The sequence below is a fragment of the Nanorana parkeri genome, unplaced genomic scaffold (assembly GCF_000935625.1).
Source record: "Nanorana parkeri isolate BGI_ZX_2015 unplaced genomic scaffold, ASM93562v1 scaffold1928, whole genome shotgun sequence".
Classification (NCBI taxonomy): domain Eukaryota; kingdom Metazoa; phylum Chordata; class Amphibia; order Anura; family Dicroglossidae; genus Nanorana; species Nanorana parkeri.
In genome coordinates, this window is record NW_017308196.1 from 193,080 (window position 1) to 214,942 (window position 21,863).

The 21,863-nt window shown below is 38.2% G+C and overlaps 1 protein-coding gene across 1 annotated transcript in view; it reads right to left on the bottom strand.

The window, feature by feature from the left end:
* The window catches only part of PAX9 (paired box 9), a 53,678-nt gene that overhangs the window by 23,715 nt on the left and 8,100 nt on the right, over positions 1-21,863 (bottom strand). The window contains exons 2-3 of the mRNA XM_018572079.1: positions 19,679-20,305; positions 11,528-11,664 (exon numbers count right to left, since the gene is read on the bottom strand). Of these exons, the coding sequence (XP_018427581.1) occupies positions 11,528-11,664; positions 19,679-20,305 (764 nt within the window). The remainder of the gene's footprint in view (positions 1-11,527; positions 11,665-19,678; positions 20,306-21,863) is intronic.

Genomic DNA, 21,863 nt, shown 5'->3' on the forward strand with positions numbered 1-21,863 from the left:
CATAACCCTCAACCACCCTAGCTTGCTCTCCTCATTGGCTCCAACACAAAAGTGTGATGTTCTGGGAGTTGAGGGGAGCAGGAATAATTTTTAGGTGGGGATAAAATACCACCTTGTGAGATAAATTACCATTCATGAGAATGTAAGGCATCCAACAGTTATGTCATGTGACAAAATTAAAATTCTTAACCTAATCAGTTTTTCAGTTAGGGCATAAAACAATAATGCATGGATTTAGAATAACTCATCAATCTTAGTGAGCTGGGCCATGAATCACAAGCTAATAGAGCAGTCAGGGAAGCAGCCAGTGTCAACGGATTCTGTTGACAGATCCTGAACTTTAACTGACAAACTAGCAGCTTGTCGCAGTCATGACACAGCATTAGGCCATTCTAGGGTATATATATACCTAACAGGGCTAGGTTAGGCCTTTACTTTAGCGCATATATATATATCTTGCATGGCATATATATATATGCGCTAAAGTAAAGGCCTAACCTAGCCCTGTTAGTGGAAAAGGAATATCAACCATAGATGTCCTGTCACTTTAGGACAGAGATGTTGGCTGAAAAAAAGCAGAGTGCAGCGGAGGAAACAGGCATCTGACACACCTAAAAGCATATAAGATAAAGTTATAGTTCCTAGCCCTGCAGCAGAGGAAATTTTCAATGAACAGGTGCCGGACTAGGTACACATAAAGTATTTAATTACAGAACATTTATGGTTTATATTTATTTCCTCTGGATAGGGTCGCTGTACAGTAAACTATGCAATCTTATTTAGAAGTACCTGTACACTGAGGTTGTTGGAGGCACTGTATTGCTCCCTCTCTCATGTAGCAGCTCTCTAGCAATCCTAAGATAGCAGATGTGAAAACTCAGACTGGCTAAAAAAAAAAGATCTGGTTTTTGAAGGCAAAGTCAGTTGTTAAACAGTCTGTGTGAAAACAATGACTACCCTCCTTTTCAGGTTGGCTGGAACTCATGTTTAATTTTTTGGCTGGAGACTGCCAATAGGAAAAAAAAATATTCTGGCCATTTGGGAGAAAGGGGGATATAACAGATGGAGCAATAAAGAGCTTACAACCTTCTTTATGCACGGGTGCTCTTAGAGGGGACAGCAAGAGGAATTGTATGGTTACCTTTACCTAAAGTCTTGCAGGGCATATATATTTTGTAAAAGGTTCATAAGGTGATTAAGGTGTCAATTATCAGTATAATTTGCATTGCACTGGCGTGCACTGCCTCCATTGACCTGCAGGCTACCTGCAGTGGGGGCATGCGTTAAACTCTAGGAAAGCATATAAGAAAAGGTACTTTGTGAACAAAACAGTATACTTGGATGTGTTTCTTAATTGGAAATATGGCTACTTTGCTAATAGGGCACAATGGCAAGTCGGAAATATAACTATACCACATAGGTTAACTAATGACAGCTACCACTATAGGCTGCCAGACATGTAAAGAAATAACCTAGAATGGATAACCAGATTGAAAGTATTGGCAGATTTAAGCTCCAATATCCATTTTGGAGATAACAGCATACGCATTTTTAATGCTTGATCAATTAGGGCCATTGTCCCCCATAAGCAATGAGAACGCAGTATAGAGACAGCAGAGCTGCAAGTAAAAGCATTAACAATCACAAGTGAAAAGATTTAAACTTAACATTTCAGAGGTCTCTTGGTATCTAGACATTTCAAAGGTCATACGAATGGCACATAACTGAAAAGGTATGGAAAGTAATACATCAAACTGTATCAAACTAGATCCAACATCAACAAAACATTCTGTATTCACATCAATAAACCAACCATGTGCTAGCAAAAATCCAATCTTTTTAACATTTCTTTTGCACGATACGATATTCAATGTGAACACAGTGTCACCTTATTTACATATATTTACTTTGAAAAGTGAACGTACTACTTACAAAATTAGCATTCACTTTGCTGTGTGAACAGCCCTTATTGCATTAGTAAATCCACCCCAATAATTTGGAATGCCCCTAATTTCTAGCAATTACAATAACTTTCTAATTGCAGTGATCTTCAGAGAAGACCAAACACATCATGGTATCCTACCACCAACGGCTTTGACCAGTTTTGATTTACTAAGGGCAGATGGTAGGCGGCCTTGATCTGTTCAGTCATTGGATCAAGAGCTGTCTTTAAGTTGCCAAAATTGCTAGAAATACACCAAATGTGTGGCCAGCATTCAGGAAGCAAATAACACGTATTTGGTCCTCATGACCAAATATGGTAACATAAAGATTTCCAACTTGCAAGGAACATTGTTACAGAATCATTATGATGTTCCATGAACACAGCACTGTGTATGATTCCTATGCTCATTAGAAAAAAGGAAATAACTTCTCTAATAAGACAATCGTGCATGCTGTTTCTAGACAATTGGTCATATTTTAAATGAATGACTGAATAATATCAGAACACTCCAAAAAGCTAGAAAAGCCACAAGTCTCTGATACACCCATAAACTAGCATCAGTGGCATCAGTGTCTGTTCCAAACTTGAACTGAAGAGTAATCGTCAGAATGCCATCCCAAGGATGCACATTTGCCCAAGGTGGGCATAAACGTTTGTGCCAATATCTTTATTCAGACACATGGTTCAGTAGCAGCAGAATATATGATCTAGCAGATAGATTGATAAAGTTTGTAGGTAGTACAACAGTACTGTAAGAAACGGGTTAAAAAGGGTTAAAATATACCTATTTAAAAGAATAAAGCATACATAACGTTGATGCATGTTGCAGCTTGGGGAACTACCATGGTTGCAGAAGTAAAAGCTGCCTTGAATTGCTATTCTTCTGTTTTCTAAATGCTGTTCCTGGTGTTGTAGAGGCTTCTGAGATTTGTCACCTTAAAAAAGGTAATTAAAAAATGCCCCATGGACAATAACCACAGCAAGAGGTGTCCACTGGCATGGCTATGATGGTTCCACCACTGGTGCAGTGTGACAATAGAACAAAGTCATCTTTGTGATCATGACAGTGACTATACACCAGGAATTGAGAAATTGCACTGTACTTTCTTCCCTTGTTACTTCGACTACAGACAGACTTCTGGCTCTACTTTCCTCCCTGCAGTGTTTACTTGTTAGACTAACTAAAGATACCCATGAGCACATACACTTGTGCTCATAACTTTACATACCCTGGCAGAATTTATGATTTACTGGCCATTTTTCAAAGAATATGAATGATAACACAATAACCTTTCTGTAACTCATGGGTAGTGTTTGGCTGAAGCCATTTAATACCCCAGTTCTTAATACGGTGTGTTGCCCCCTTTAACATCAATGACAGCTTGAAGTATTTTGTGGTACGTGTGGATGAGGCTCTTTATCTTCTCAGATGGCAAAGCTGCCCATTCTTCCTGGCAAAAAGCCTCCAGGTCCTGTAAATTCTTGGGCGGTCTTGCATGAACTGCACGTTTGAGATCTCCCCAGAGTGGCTCAATAATATTGAGGTCAGGAGACTGAGATGGCCACTCCAGAACCTTCACTTTATTCTGCTCAGCCAATGACAGGTCAACTTGGCCTTATGTTTAGGATATTGTCATGTTGAATGTCCAAGTACGTCCCATGCGCAGCTTCTGGGCTGATGCATGCAAATTGTCCTCCAGTATCTTTTGATAACATACTGCATTCATCGTGCCATAAATTCTGACCAACTCTCCTGTGCCTTTGTAGCTCACACATCCCCAAAACATCAGCGATCCACCTCCGTGTTTCACAGTAGGAATGGTGTACTTTTCATCATAGGCCTTGTTGACTCCTCTCCAATGCATCTTGCAACAGCCACACCACATGTTTTCAGAGTGTACTGTATTTCACCTGAAGTTATGTGTGGGTTTTTCTTTGCATCCCGAACAATTTTCCTGGCAGTTGTGGCTGACAGTTTAGTTGGTCTACCTGACCGTGCTTTGGTTTCAACAGAACCCCTCATGTTCCACTTCTTGATTAGAGTTTGATCACTTCTGATTGCCATTCTCAATTCCTTGGATATCTTTTTATATCTCTTTCCTGTTCTATACAGTTCAACTACCTTTTCCCGCAGGTCCTTTGACATTGATTTTGCTTTTCCCATGACTCAGAACCCAGACACGTCAGTGCAGCACTGAATGAAGGATGCAAGGGTCTGTCAGGAGGCCAGAAACGCATTGGCCTTTTATACACACACACTGATTACATGCAAACAGATCACAGGTGAGGATGGTTCCCTTTAATAGCCATTCACACTCCTTTGTGTCAACCTGTGTGCATGTTATCAGGCCAAAATCACCAGGGTATGTAAACTTTTGATCAGGGTCATTTGGGTAGTTTCTGTTGTCATTATGATTGGAAAAGAGTAAATACAGTTGATTGATAATAAATGGCTTCAGCCAAACACTACCCATGAGTGACAGACAGGTTATTGTGTTATCATTCATATTCTCTGAAAAATGGCCGGGAAATCATACATTCTGCCAGGGTATGTAAACTTATGAGCACAACTGTACAAACTGTCAGCCTAGAAAGATTGATTGAGACCTTATTTGAAAATATTTGATGAACCCAAAAATCCGAATCTCATTTTGGCTGGAGGGGAATTCTTATTACAGGATATCTACATTGGTGCAGGTAAGTAGTTGTGTGAGTTTTTGTTTTTTCCAGAAAAGGAACCAGAAATATGTCATGAGTGACAAATAACCAAATGATAAAATCTGACCATACACGTTTGTTAATCTTTTAATGATCATGCTACCCAATAATTGGTCTGAATTGGCTTAGGTGGCCTCAACTAGTTTACTTTATCTAGTTAACACTGTGATAATTCCATTGCTTACTGACCCTACTGTGCAATGTTTCAGAAATAAGTGTATTTTCCTGGCATACTTAAGACAATAAAGCGTCTACTCTTTGATATCTGGGAGACTTCTTACAGTCAGTCTGGATAATGCTTCATAGTAGTCATTATTTACTACTCAAATAACACTGTGCAAACCATTTTAACATTTTTAGGAATAAGTTAAAAATAAAAGAATTTAGAAGTGACTTGGGTTTGTAGAAGTTGCAATTAAAGAATAAACAGTATTTGCCAATATGAGTTATAGCTGGTTTGTTTCCTGAATGTGTATAAGCAGCCCAATCAATTGTTAACGTGGTTAAAAAAAACAAAGTGTATTGTGCTAATACAGAGTAAAATGTGCTTAGCATATATGCACATAAAAACTAAACACTACTCACAAAATTAGTAAAAAATTAGGCCTCACAGATATTATGATACAAAAACCTTGTTGTGTATGTCAGTGGACATTGTAAAGACATAAAGCAATTAAAAGCTATAATATAATCATAATCAAATGAATGTGCCGGTTTTAATTGATTTAATGTTGTTTGAAATAGCACGTGTTGTCAGGAAGAGAGGAAAAGCCCAGGTCCGCTACATTCAGGCTTAAAATAATTGAGTTTCAGGTATGAACACAAATTTGCAGGTCTGATTCAAACAAATGCTATTTAGTAAATTACCCTAAATCTACAAAAATAAGTCATGCTAGCTTCAGTTTAGGGGAAATATGCATTTTTAGATATCTGAATGTGATCTTTTTAAGCTGCATCATAGTGTGAAAATTACTTTATTAATATATCTGCCTCTATATATTCATGTCATAGTTGTGATCACCTTGTACAATTATGTTTTTACTTTACTATGTGCACATCCTCATTACCAGCTACATACCCATTGGAAATATGGTTGAACAGTACAAAATAGTTTGGCATCATTTTAGCATTAAAAAAGGAATAGCTTCATAAAATAAAAAATACAAATTGTCTTCACTAAAAATTAAACAGTTTCATTTATTGACCACAGAATAAGGATGTTAAGATTCTTTAAATCATAGAAAGAAGATGGATTCAGCAGTTTATATTTTAGGAAGGCATGGACAGGGGCTTCGTGTATACTGGTTTACAGATGTTTCTTTTACAGATACGTATTCCTAACTGGTTCTGCTGCTGCAGCTTTACATGCTGCATAATAAATAGAGACTGCAATGTACATGAAGTGGGATACACAGCAGTAATGCATCACATTGCAAACCAGCTGATGAACTAAAACTATAGGGATGATGGTCCAGTCCAATACAATGTGAAATAAATAAATGAGAAGAAAAAAAATGTGTGTATATATATATATATATATACTGTATATATATATACATATGTGTTTGTGTGTCTGTGTTTCTGTCTGTGTCTGTGTTTACTAACAGCAAACACAATCCTGCAAAGTAACAGTTTTCTCATGTCATAAACCATCACGCTAATTTACTGTACTGTAGATGTAAATTTTCTACCAAAAGATATTTTTTCCAAACTCCATCTTAAACACATTTTCTATAAATATGATGACATCATATACTGTGGGTTATATATTCTATATGAGGTTTCATGTAGGCCATAGATTTCTCCTCATTCAGGTGATTAGAAAAATAATTATTATACTGGGTGCTATAAACTACAACATTTATCCGGTTCATGATGGATCTTCAAGGCCTGCATTCCCTAAAGTGGATGCTTTAATAAATACCTTTACTCAAGCCCAGCATATTACAATAATTGCTGTGCACTGATGAAATTTCATATTTAAATAAATGTGTATATTCTTTAATGATCAATGAATATGATTTAAAAATGATAATTTTTAAAATCTTTAGAGACCAGAGATTGAAAGTACAGGTGTTATCAAATCCTTTCTAATTTTGCCCATCAAGATTTAACATTTGTGCTGTATATACTATATAGAGTCATTATTATATTGCTTAGAGTGATTTGGTTTTAACTACTAAAGGATTTTAATCATCCGTTACTTTCAAGTATTTATTGTGATAGCTTTGTGGTTTCAGAATGTAAGCATGAATCATTTTGCAGTGAATTTAATACAGGACATGTAAATGCAAATTTTTCTATTGCTGTGTAACAGAGGAGGCTTGTGTGGTTTGGAGAAACATATGCACTAATATAAATCTCAGTGAGAATGCCTCCCAGAAGGGTATATGCCTGAGGCATGACGCGTTTGGCCCCTTTTTGTAGGCAGGTCTCATCATCAGTGATTATTCAGGACTGGAAGAGTTAGCAAAGGAGTAATAACAACTATTTGGAGGCATCAAACATGTGCTTCATTGGTTCCAAACATTTTAAAGCATTCTCGGAAATTTATGTCAACAATTAGGAATTAGTCTGCTACCTCAACCTTTCTCTACAGTAGATTATGTATTTGACTGTACATGGCCACTCTAAGCATGGCCGTAGACAATAACATGAGGTTGATTGTTCACATACAGCCAGACAGCTACTCATTTTAAACATTGAATATGGTTTACCGAAGAAGAATATTTTTCACTTAGATCAATGGAGCTACATTGACTTCAATTATCCAATTAAATAAAAAACAAATATATATTTATACATTGCTCTGCACATGATTGAGTATTTACACATATGTAAGTAAAGAAATGTACACCTTATTTAATCATGCCCATAGACAGGTACTGGTATTTTACTAGTATATATGTTTACAATTATGCCCCTATGTAGATTTTATACAGAGAAACAATAACCAGGAAGATCCAATCTAGTTAATATTAGACTTTTCCTCCCACAAGCTGTCAGTCAGGGTCTTGAGGTATGAAGTACCAATAGACATATAAATTAAAAACTGGCACACATGGGTGATAACCATCTAATCATCTTGATGCTTTATTCTACAAACAGATCTCTAATATCATCTACATTTTACTGCTGAACCCTCTCCAACTGGGAGGACGTTTTAGCAGCAAAACACTTAATGATATTACGGGTGTCTATAGAATTTTTTACAAATTCTACAAATGTTCAGCACTGAGAAATGCTAACCCTAGCTATATATCATGTATATATGCTAATGATCATGGTAAGCAAAGTTCTATGTATTAGTTCAGATTGAAAGAAATTGAACTCAATGCATAAAAGGGTGGGTCAGGGGCAGTAAGGCTAGGGAGGTTAGGCTAGGTAATGCTGTGGTAATGCTTAATGCTTGTCAAAGTGGCAATCTCACAATTATTTCCATTATTTGTCAGTTTCTACTTTACCATTAAATCCTTTGGGTATTACATCAAGTCTTACTTGGGGAATACTATTATCCTTTGTGGGGTATTTAAGTTGGTATCAGTATTATTGTTAGAAAACTATTATTTATATGTAGTAAGCATGTATGCTTGTATGTATTTCGTAACTCTGTACAATGGATGGGTAATCATACAGCCATTTTAGTATGGGGTAATAAGCATTGCTTAACTTGGGATCTAGACCTCTTTCTATTATCTCAAGGTAGTTTTTTTTTTCAGGCCTCATAAAATTGGGGTGATATCTTATGGTACATATGTTTGGTGCCACTACATTTTACAGCTAAAAATTTGAAAAGTCTAGAAAAGAAAATTGCTCACACACAAAATCATTATTTATTGAACTTACTGTTACCCTAAACCTAACCTCCTCATTGTAAACATTATCCAAACCTCAGCCTAAACCTTCAGCCTACCTCTTAACATAAACCTAAGTCTCAAACCTTAGCATAATCACTAAAACTAACTATTAACTAGGGATGCACCGATACTTTTCGAGTACCAGTGCCGATACTCTGCATTTTCATGAGAACTACCAGGGTTGCAACGGTTGCAGCTGGGACCAAGGTCAGGTGCTCCACCACTGTCCTGAAATCATTAGTCTGTATTGTTTTAGAAAAACTGTAAAATGACAATAAACAAAAATGTATCAGTACGTGTACTTGTAAGTACTTGGGCAAGTACCAGTATTTCTACTTGCAAAACTGGTATCGGTGCATCCCTTTATTTATATTTAAGCTTGTACCGAGTACGGTACTTGGTATCAGTGCATCCCTACTATTAACCTTGACCATACCTGTAAACCTAGCCCTTAACCTGAGCACAACAGTGAAAATCTAACCATAAACCCTAAAGTAACCAAAAAATATAATTATTAACCTTGACCAAAACCCCTAACCACCCAAACTAATAACCTTAATGTAATTCCCTAAACCTTACCCTAACCACTGAATTTAACTAATAACCTTGACCTGATCCTTAACCTCCTTGGCGGTATTCCCGAGTGTGGCTCGGGGTTAATTTTCTGTACCATAAGCGGTAACCCCGAGCCACACTCGGGAATACACAGCCCGTCTCTTACCTTGTCCCTCGAGCCGTGCTGTGTCCTCCGGCTGATCTTGTCCCTCGATCCGTCTTCCGGGTTCCGTCCCTTGCGAGCATCCGCGTCGCAGGGGGCGGAACCGGCGGGAGATTCAAAAGTTTTTTTTTTTAAACGAAAACAAATAGAACAAAAAAAGGAAAGAAAAAATCATACCGACAGGGAGGTTAAACCTAATGTTAACCAAAGCACAACCCTTAAACTTAACTCTTTATATACATTTACTCCTAAAGTTAACATCGACATAGCCTTTAAATGTAACCCTTAGTTAAATCTCATACATACCTGTAATATTATTGAGATTACAGTAATTTCTAAATGAACATAAAACTATTACACCAGCAACTCTGCAGATAATATTGAAATGTACTTGCACCCAACCCAAAAAGTGCCCACAGAAAACTTTGCACCCAAATTTTGGCACCAAGAATAGTGATTCTTGCTATAAGGGTTTAAAGAACCGAGACTTGAGAATGGTGTATTAACTGTTGAACTGCTATTGAGATGTTTCCCTTCTTTTACAAGCTGTAACTTGCATAGCCTTTCCTTGACTATTTTACATGTAGTAAGGCCACTTTGTCCATATATTATAAGAACAATATATTAGACGCAATCATATATTATTCCTCGAATAATATGCATCCTCGAAGCTACTGCTGATCTAGGGATAGAGGGAAACATAGACACAAATTCCACCTTTCCTTTGGATAATATAGATTGTTCCATGACCCCACGCTGTACGCTGGAAAGTTTCCTGGATCAGCGTGATATCAAGAGCTATTAATCTTGACCAGCTATTAAATAACATGTATATTTATATTATCCTGTTGCCAATGCTAACTCTTGAGTTGTGTCCCTGCTGAGTTGGATTCTATGTCAGTAGTTCAGCCTTTTAATGTCATACCAGCTACTGCATATCACAAATCAATACTAAAATATATGTTACGGTGCAGAGATCACAAATCTCTATCCTACAGCCACAAAGATGCCACCTCTCTGGGACATGCTTAGGGCTACTTCTATTCTATTATTATCGTTAAACAATCATATCATCAGACTTGCCCATACTTTGATATTCTGAAAGAAGCCATACTACTCTCCCCTCAGAACACCCATAGACATAGACAGAAGACACTTTAGACTAAAATGTTTATTTGTATTGTGTCGTTCTATAGATCTAAGATCTTCTATAGCTGTCCGTCATCTAATAAAATTCGAGATTAATTTTCGGGCAGATGAACAATCTATTCTCAAGTCTATATTACCATCTCAAGTTAATTGTATTATATCAATCAACATTAGTAACTATAAGCATATGGAATAACTGTACATCGAATACCTGTCATTTTGAGTTTATCTATCCCTACGATGTGAGCATCATAGCCATTTCTGGTGTCAAAGATTATTTGTATGGAAGACTATTTGTGCAGAAAATCGTTTCTGCTGTTCGAATGACTATTCTCAAGTCCCTGCCTGACTAGAACTGATCAAACAAGTCACAGTCTAATAGTAAAATCCTTGTACAGTGTCTATTAGATGCCATTTTTTACTTTGAATACCCAATTATGTGCTAAAAAATTCCTTTGTCTTCCTGTCCCTCACACATATTCAAAGTGAACAAAGCTGCACCTTTTTTCAACATTCTCTTTGCAAAGTGAACATTCACTTTACTAGGTAAAAAGCCTCTGCTACTTTAGTAAATCAACCCTATTTTGTTCAATTTATATCCATTTGTATAGGTCCTAATGCTCTATAATTGTTGACAAATCTAAAGGTGATTGTATGGCCAGCTTTATATCTATCTGCAAAATGGGACATATACCAAGAAATAATACAATCTATTATTATAGATGTAAGGTGATTGTAGCTTTCTAATGTAGTCAACAAGACAGTTGAGTAGAGTCCATGATTATTTTTTTATTTGCATTAACAGTTCATTTTTTAAGGCAAGTTTTCAGGGGCTACCTCCTTCTTCTAGGTTCAAGCAATACTGTTTAGACCTAGAAGAAGGGGGTATTCCCTTAAAAAACTGTGTAATGTTAGTTCATAAAAAAGCATTGAGAACAGTGCTCAATTGTGTAATTTGTTACAAGCAATCCAATTTACTCACCGCAAAAATCATTCAGTCAAGAACATGTAATCAGTAAGCATTCATCCAACAGGAGTAGTAGTTAAGTATAGTTTCCACTTTCAGAGTGTAGCCATTAATAATCAGATATAAATGTCTCTATGCCTCCCGCTCTCAGAGAGTCAGCTCACCCCCTTTACCTGGCTGTACTTGACTTCCTGATCGAGGCAGCCTTTCTCCAACCCGTTGATCATGTGCTGGGAAGACTGGAAACTATTCCTACTTAGACTGCTCCATTCTTCCACCTTAGGGCTGTGGTAGGGTGATGTGTCGCTGACTGGGGAGAAAAAGGGCAAGAGTTACCAATACATTCCTGTGTACAGAGGCAAGCCTATGCTGCATGTAGCTGATGAGCTATGTATTATAGGTTGTAAACTCATCAAACACTGCAGAAATGCAATTCACCAATGCCGATAAATGAATAAGAGTAATAAAAATTCCTTTTTTTTTCCCAGAGCGAATAAAATAAATCTCTGTGCATGTTTTTAGCATCTGCAACCTTCAGTAAGAAATGTTTTTATGACTAATACTGTGAAACATACACAGCTAATAAGAACAGCATGTGTATAAAATAGGAGTATATACTTTGGAATTGCTTTACCTGGAAACATAATAAATATTTATGCTCGGCACAATCTCTATGCTATGTACAAATTCTTTTACCTATTTTATTCAGCTTATACTGTGAAACTGTGAATGGACCGATATCTAGATTCATTATTTTATTTTATTTTAGTTGTTTTTCCTTTTTATACAACTTGATAGATTGCAAGCTCTTTAAAACAGACCAATTATTCCCTTTCCTGCTTTTCATAAATGTGTTATTGTAATCTTTGACATCTACAGGACCCTGCTATTTACTGAAGGAGTCAAGAATCTTCATTCAATAAATTGTGTGAATAATAGGTTATTCATTCATGTGAAAAGTAAATTCCTGTTCAATTTAAATGTGCAGTGATGTGCAGATGAAATAAATAAAACATGAAGTTACATTTCGCATGACTGGATAATTAGAGTGAATAGTCACACAATTTGTTAAGTGAAAGTTCTCAACCTCTTCAGTAAATCAGCTAAAAGAGTGTAGTAATGTATCAGCTATCAGTTGTAAGTTTTACAGATTACATGAAGCATGTGTAAGCGCTAAATACTTTTTACTGTCTATCAACTAAAGAACCAAAAATGTATTGTGCCTTGGGATCTGTCAATGTGTAGTCAGATTTAAAGAAGAACTCTGGGCAGAAGAGATCTTATCCCTTGCAGCGAGGCTACCCCTGCAAGGTAAGTGCTCCGTTTCATACAGGGTCTAAAATAACAAAGTTATACTCACCTGACAGGGGTGCGTACAATGGTCAGATTTTATTCATACATTTAAAACTAAAGTTATGTTTTAATTTGTTAACTACTTAAGTGACATTAAAGTCTAATTTCTTGTTCCTCCCTCCCCTATGCTGGTGTAATGATAGGTGTAAGGAAATGATGCCTCTTGAACCGATCATCTTCTTCCTTACAGTAGTTTTCAGGAGTCCCTACAGCGCTGGTGCCGGTCTCTGATCCAGCGCTGACTGCTGTGTCTTCCTATACCACAGAGTCTTGCGGGCTGCCTGCATTGACTTACCCTTGTCTCTCCTCTTCTCCTGGCCGATGATCTCTACTGCCCCACTTGCCCCATGATCCTTTGCGGCCATCCTAGAGCCTTCAGATCTTCGGACGGGAGCGTGTGGCAGAGACACAGGTAAGCTTTAACTTTTTTGGAGACTTTTTAAAAATGTTTTTGCATATATCTACTACTTGCTAGCAGTAGATATATGAAAAGAACCTTGAGGGTTTAATTACCCTTATGTAAAGTCCATCTAAATCTTCTAGTGCATCTGACACTACCCTCTCTACAGGTTGACAGTGCTGCAAGAGTGGCTAGGTTGCTCATCCATGCATACTGTGGACGATTAAGTGTAGCCGCCCTAAGACAGGTAATGTGTTACTAGCCAGATAAGATGGAAATAAAGGGGAAAAGCTGAAGACAAATACAGCCATTATTTGTCTTCAGCTTTTATCAGTCTAAGGATTGATAAGTGGTAAAATATTTAAAGTTTGTTCTTAGGTTTAGATACAACTCACATCTTTACCTTTTTATCTCTACCGTGCCTGTTGCATGTTGCAGGTCAGTCACATTAAATTAAATTAAATAAAAAGACATTTTTATGCACCTGAATACATATTACGTGTATGTTAATGTGTTGGCAGCAGGATCTTGTAGAATTCAAATATGCATGAAAGCAGATAGGATGGTGTGCAAGATACACCTCATTATAGATTGTTCAGTAGCCTGTAAATGCAGGTTTTGTAGGTCTCCTTGTCGGATACAAATCTGAGAGACGCATTTATATTCAAAACAATAAAATGCACAGCACTGGTATTAGCTATTGTAAAAATAGATAGATAGATAGATAGATAGATAGATAGATAGATAGATAGATAGATAGATAGATAGATAGATAGATAGATAGATCCAGAGTTTAATGGGAAAATTGGCACATGGTTTGCAAATTAGGAGTCTTGACACATTTTGAGGCCGATTTACTAAAGAGAATCTTCAGTCAATCACGAGCAGATGAAATAAATAAACAGGAATTTGCCTTTTACTTTATTGGCTAATATAACTTAATACTCACTCAATTTATTGAGTGAAGATTTTCATCTCCTTCAGTAACTCAGCCCTTTTTGTGTCTTTGTGAGATGGTGATGATGGTGAAAGTCTCTTGAAATATCCATACCACACTGATGATGGATTTTCAATCAACAGACATATTGGGAACAGTTCAGTCCTAAGGGTTGATTTACTATAGGAGTAGAGACAAAGTGAAGGTGCCCTATAGTAATATACGATGAAGCTGTGTTCACTTCAGTTAGCCAATCATTTGGAGAAAAAAAATTCTGCTGTGAACACAGCTGCACCTTATTTATTAACTTTGGTGAGGGTTCACTGTGCAAAGTGGATATTTACTTTACTAAATGAACAGTCTCTAGTCCTTTACTAAATCAGTCCACGCAATGTTCTACATTATGTGATAAGGGTCCTATACTAATACAGAACAAATGATATTAATATAGTACCAACAGTATAAACTGGTTATAATAAAATTGGACACATCATTCAAAGATTAAAGGGTAACTTTACCTTTACATAAAAGTTCCCATATATTCACCCTTACCCCCATGATTAGATGAATGCATAAAACTACAGCCCTTCAATGAAACTTTTCTCCCAGTTCACACTACCACAACCTGTCTATGGCGGCATTTACTGCCTGTGGGAACCAGTACGTTGTGCATACTTATACACCCACCATAGAGACCAATGACCTACCTGTTTCCTTCTTGCTGCATGGAGATAAGCAGGCCATTCCCCTCTGTGGCCAGCTGCTGGTTCCCAAGAGGCTGTGAACATTTCCCAGCCATGGGCAAGCATAAGTAGCAGTAACTGGGGGAAGCTGCAACCTAAGGTCTGTAGTTGTATTTGTATATTTAATCGTTGGGGGCAATGGCGGCTCTATGAGAAGCGTTTATATAAAGGTTATCCTTTTATTCTTTCATAGGGACTCAAGCACTCTTACTGAAATTGCTATAGGACTTTAGAAGAAAAAGATAAAGCAAAATTTGTATTTTGTCATTATCATTATTTCATAATTATTATGGTTTTATGATACTGGTATAATACTGCTACAATTTTACTACTACTACAACAAGAACTACTAATAGTAATCCTCATCATAATCATCACAATAAAAATATTAATAATCATTTAAAAAATGAAAACAATGAAAAATAACAGTAATTTTATTTTCCTATACATAGATTAGAAAACGTGAATTGTTACTTTCCTATTCCTATTCACATATCTGCACTGAAGCCTGCAGTCCTATGAGAACACCCATCATTGCACTCTATGTAGTGTGCACCCAAACTGTTGCATGCAAATGCAGATATCTCAACGTTGTCAGAGGTTAGCCACGGCGCGCATGCGGTACACAAGTGCAGTGAACCAATATGTACGCACACTAATATTAGTTTTGCCAACAAACAACGCAAACATGTCTCCTCTCAAATTTCACCCCAGAATAGCCAATATTTACTACAATATTCCATCCCTACCTGCACATTCCTTTAATTAAAGGCATATTCCTTATCTATCTGATTTGCTAAAGCATTGCAAAGGGCAATCATGACCTACAAGATTTATTACCCAACAGAAAGCAGCCAGCTTCCAATTAAAGTGGTGAGATCAATAAAAGATAATTGTCTATTGGTTACTATGGACAGCTATCCATAGTTGGACAGTTATGGGTTACTGCTGCTGTCAGTGTATGTTGTATCAGTTAATTTGGTGATGGGAAATAATGGATGGAACAGGAAAAGGGAGATGAAGTAATAATGCTGTACATACATGACTGGAAGTGTGCAGCCACATTCACCCCAGATATAACTGCAGGCTCTGAAATCAGGTTATTAAAATATTGCGGTCAAAGCAACACTTCTGCTGAGTGTATATCTTGGCTTTCCCAGCACGGCAGCCTCGTCAATGTGAGAATTTCACAGCGCCAAATAGAAAATGGAAGCGATCAGAGGAGTGTTGATGTGGGCATTTTGTTGGGATAAATAGTCGGAATCGCAATGGGGGAAGGAAAAGATTACAAAAAATAAAAAAAAATATGACATCGTGCAAAAAATGAGCCAAGCCATTAATCTTCGGGCTCATGAATCACTTAGTGGAAGTGACAGTGAGTCAGTTAATTCAGGTACAGCTTGGAATCTTCAAATCGCATTTTTCTACAAGAAAAATAAGACCGGAGACCCTCGAAGTTCGTACAAGAAAGGCCAGCCTGTGTTTGAAGAAAGGATTAGAAATATGGAAAATACTTAGAATTCCAGAATTTGTCAGAAATGTTTATTTTACAGTCAGGGAGAAAAAAAATAGGTCTCTCCAAAGTTCTTCGCGGTCAAAGCTGAAAATTCTGTCCTAGATCGCAGAAAAATATGTGGAGGAAAAACTGTTGTCATTGCACCCTGGATACCAACAGATATACTGGCAGCTCCTAGGCAACGACAAGAGGAAAGGATCACAGATTGGCACAAAGTGTCATGAAGTGAGGCGCCGATTGCTTAAAGTCTAACCATCCAGCAACCCACATTGCACTTGCATAAATAATAAGCGTCTATACACACATTGTTATAACACAGTGTGATCAAAGCTGCACATTCTGTATTTCCAGATCGCAGAAAAACAGACTTGGAGAAATAACAGAGACAATAATGCTAAAACTGGTGCAACTGCACCCTGCTACCAGCAGATATATACTGTCATCTGCTAGGCAACGACAAGAGGAAAAGATCACAGCTTGCCTGACATAAGGTGTCCATTGCTTAAAGTGTAACCTTTAACAACCCAAATTGCACTTATACTTGCATAAATAATAAATGTCTATGTAAATACATTGTTATAGCACACTGTGATCAAAGCTGGAAATCCTGTATTTCCAGATGGAAGAAAAAAGATGGGGAGAAATAAGAGGGAGAAACGAGGAAACGATCACAGCTTGTCGTGAAATAAGGCGTCCATTGCTTAAAGTGTACCATCAACAACCAATAGTGTGTATTAGGGGCCTACATGAAAAAATCGTAATAGCACAGTGCAGTCAAAGCTGCATATTCTGTTCCACCAGATCGCAGAAAAGGATCAGGAGAAATGATAGAGGCGACAGAGATAAAACTGGAAAGCAACAATTTCCTCAAAGAGCAAGACTGGCAGAAAGGTTCAGAGCTTGCCACAAAGTGTCATGAAATCAGGAACTCAGTTTGCACTTTCATTTGCATAAGCAATAGGTGCCTAAATTAATATTATGCTTATGCTGTATTACCAGCTATACATTTATATATATTTTTTAATGAAAATAAAAAACATAAAAAGGGTAAAGTATACCTCGACGTGAAGTAAATAATCCACTGAGGTAAGTGGACATTGTGTAAGTTTCAATGAGCTCTTCCAGAATATGTTAGTGCTGTGTGCAAACCACTAACTCTGCAGGAGCTCCCACTGGCAGAGCTTCCCAGCACATCTGCTGATTCGCAACTGGCGAAAAGACAGTGAACCGGCGCGTGGAAAGACCATCTATTTGCTATACTGATATGATTTGTGCTCAGTAGGAACTCTCTAGCCTGTAGTTTGAACTCACCATGAATATTTAATTCATGTTCTGGTTTGTATATGTTACACTTTTTTACATTTACTATAAATTCATTATATTATTATGGTAACCTATATTAAATTATTTTGATCTACAAATTTCTTTGTTTCATCTTTTTATATAGAGCCGTGTGCAAGTGCCGACACTTTGGTTTCTTGAATGTCACATTTTAATATAATAAATATATCATAAAATATTATTTAACAGTACTTTTGTGGTGCAAAGGTAATCGCTAACTTTTCTTCTAAATAATAGAAGCAAACAACCTTGGCTATGTCTAGGAAAAAATGGGAAATTATGGACAATTTACTCTCCTACCTACTAAACATTGCCTTGTCAAATTACAAGAGACTGCTTGTTCTAAGCTACCGGGTGCACCAAAAACAATATAAATAGATTTTGTTATAGAGGTATAAAAATAGCAAGTAAGTCTAAAATATCTGTATTTTAATGTAATTTTAAAAAGACCTTATAAACATAAAGATTGAAGCAAAGGTCTGATCTGTAATAAAATGGACCAGTTAAAGCTAAGCTGTTTCCAATAGTGACCAAGCAAGTTCTATGCTATATTTTTTTTAAATTCAGGTTGTAAAATAAATGAAAAAGAAAAAAAAAGACTATTATGGAAATATTTAACCATATTGCCTTTCTGTTGTCCTTAACTGTATGCAGTGTCCCCAGTAAGTCTGATACATTTGACCCCCTCCTGTCCCTCTCCTGCGGCCTTTCTACATTTATAACCAGTTGACACTTTCTCCTGTCCTGTGTCACAGACGACGGTTCGGCCAATAAATTAACAATGTTGCTACAAAGAGCGTAAAAAAAAAAAAAAAAATAATGATCTAAGCAGTCCCAGCAGCAGCAGCCCTGGTCAGTTTGTAGAGCTCAGGAATCTTTCCTCTACATAGCTGAGACACAGAGGAACAAACCCAGACAGTCCCCTCCGAGGCCTGACTGCCAATGTGGTGTTAATAAAAGAGGAAACCATTAGAGGGATCTACAAACATTCCCAATTTGTAATCTAATTCTCCAGTGTGAGGGCCTTTTCTAACCATCATTGCAGGAAATGGTAATCTCTGTATATTTCTCCAGAAGGCTGGGTGTCTTTAGAGGAAAGTAGGATGCAGTGTAAACAGGACTTTCTCTAATGAAGCAATTAATAGGCGCTGCCTAATGGAGAGGGCCTTGTTGGGTAGCATGGGTTCGGTTAGGCAGAAGGGGCATTTATTGCTGGCAGGCCCTGTCCTAGGAACTTGTCAATAAGGCACTCTGATGGCAAATAAGGGCTCCTATCCTGTCCTATCCCCTGCTTGGATTAGGAAGGAAGAAAATAAGCAGAAAATTAGTCTCTAGGTGAACAGCAATTCTCTCCTTCTGTTCTGAGTATGCCCAGAGGTTGTACTTTGTGCCTAAGAATGAAACCAATTATCTGACATTTGAACTTCCTGTCTGGGTAAATTTAGGCTGATTGCACAAACTCAAGAAGTGAAACTTTTCCTTAATTTCCAGCAGGCATTATGCTGATGACAAATTCCTGTTTTTAGCAAAAGTGAAATGCTTTTTCTCCTTTAGACCCAGGCTGTGAGGGATGGCCTATTTACTCTCCATGTCTGTTAGACATGATCACCTCTCATTTCTTAAAGATGGACAATGAACTGGCTACCCTGGGCTTGCAAGACACTTATCTGTGGCTCTGCCTGCTGTGCCAGCTGCTACCATCTAAGATATATATAGATATAAAGCACCAGCACATAAAGAATTCATGTTCACTAATTCATTCACTCAGTCATGAGCAAATGCTTTTTACATATCTGCATAATTAAAGTGAATATTCACACAATTTTAAGTAAAGATTTTTAGCTCCTTTAGTAAATTAGCTAAGTGTGTGTGTGTGTGTGTGTGTGTGTGTTAATATATATTTGCTGTTATGATAATTATTTGTGTATAGATTATATGATTTGCTATTATTATTTCACACACACTAATTGTCCTTTTTGGGCCCAGTGTGATGTCTAGCAGGGCTCATCAGGTACATGGGGTTGTAAGGCTTACCTTGATCTGTGATAGACCTAATCCCCAGGATATCAGTGACAGAGTGTGAGGAAGGCCAGGTCCTGGCTATAGCCATGGTGCTGGATATTGAGGGCATTCCTGGGGGTGTGGGTACCTTGGCTCCAGCTGCGATGGGATTGGGATAGGGGTAAATATGATTGTATTGGAGTGCAGAGGCGGCTGTGGCATGGTGATGCTGTTTGTGATTGTCATAATGACTTTGCTGGGACAGATTACCGATCTTATTTCTCAGGATCCTGCTGATAGAGCTGACCGATGGCACGTTGTACTTGTCGCACACCCCATCTGCCAGGAGCCGGTCTCTGATCTCCCAGGCGAAGATCCCGGGGTCCCTCTGTTTGTAGGTCCTGATGTGTTTTACCACGGTCGGGGTGGTGACCCGGGGTTTGCTGCCACCGATGGCTCCTGGGAGGATGGATCCAGTTTCATTGTAGCGAGCCAGGATCTTACTGACACATCCATGGGACACCCGGAGCTGTCTACTGATGTCACAGGGCCTGATCCCCAGCTGGGCCAGCTCCACAATCCTCAATCTGATGGCGTTGGGGAGAGGTCTTCCGTTCACAAACACCCCTCCTAGCTGGTTCACTTCCCCAAAGGCAGGCTCTGTGGATGGAGAGGAGAAAGCTCAATCATTGATCCACAACACACGGGGGTCGATGTACTAAAGGAGTAAAGGTTGCGCACTTAGCAAAGTCAATGTTAGTAAATAAGGTCAGTCTGTGTTGACTTCGAATGCACTAATAATATTTTATTTTACATTTTGTTTGCACATGATTAGGTGTTTAAAGTGAGCACAGGCTTACTTTATCAACCAATATTCACTCTGCCATGAAAAAAAAAAACATTTTGCTAAGTGGCAGCCTTTGTTCCATTTGTAAATCACCCCAGAGCAGTCCAGCAAGTGTGCCAAAGTCACAGTCATCATGAGGAAATATTCAGTTCCTGATCTAAAACTGCTCAAGTGCTGAACTCTAGCGAAGCAAAGAAAAGGACAAATGCAGTAAGCACAGCAGCCAATGAGAAACAAGCCTTCACTTTTCTCACTACCCTAAAGCGATGAAAGGTTAAATTTGATTGGTTGTTGTGTACCACTGCGTTGCGTGGGTCACTGCTTCTTTACTGGAAAGTAATTGAAGGTATTGACAACAAGGTGTTCAATCCAAAGAAGACAAGAGCCCTAAGCCACATAGACTTCCATTCATAATGGATAGGTAAAAGGTTAATTAATGGAGTGCAAAGTGTCACTCACCTCCATGGCAGCAAAGGGGTTAAACAGTCTTATCTGCAGTGGCTGCTCAGTGATCTCAGACAACATTTTATGGCAAAGCTTTTTTTTTTTCTTTCCAAGAGGGTTGTTAATGAAGCCTCCAGTTATTGCTATGCCTGCCTCTTGCTAATGATCCTTAACGTGCTTGCTGCCTGCTTGTAGGGACAGGATCGTGTAAATAGCTGAGACAGGACTAGGAAAGAGACTCCAGCCTGACAGCTCTGTGCAGCCCGGACCCCCAGCTGTCCCACTTACCCATCATTGAACACAGGCTCCCGGGGTATCCAATTGTAGGAGCTGGGAAGGAGCAGGCCAGGATGAATGTGGGCTTTCCAGCGCTAGCTGATACCAGGGATCCGGGAATTAAAGGTGAGGACCTTCCTGACTTGGAGAAACTGTCTGTATTTCCCTCTAATACAACGTGGGCAGGGTAGGGCTGGGCTGGACTGTCATTCTGACAAGCCACGCCCCTGGTGGGCGGGCTCCTGGAAAGGCTCCACTCCATTGGACGCCTGCGGTGACAGTCAGGGGACTGTGGTTGTGCCAATGCTGTCCGCTGAATCCCGTTCAAGCATGCTCTGCACCTGGATTACAGGAGGGGAAAGGCGGATTCACCCTCTGAGATGCGGTAAGTCCCATAAACACTGGAAATATGGATTCAGAGGCTGGCCGGGCTAATTGTCCTCCTTTAACCCTCTCCTTGACGAGCAGATCCCAAATAAATACGCTGCCTCAATGGTCACATGACATTTATTGGAGTCCCGATCCAAGTTATTTTATTATTGTGTAGCTTCAAACCCAGTGTATTTTATTCTGCAAAGATATGTTCTTGCATGTATAATATTAGAATGCATTGCTATTTGTTATATATGTATGTGTGTGTGTGTATATATA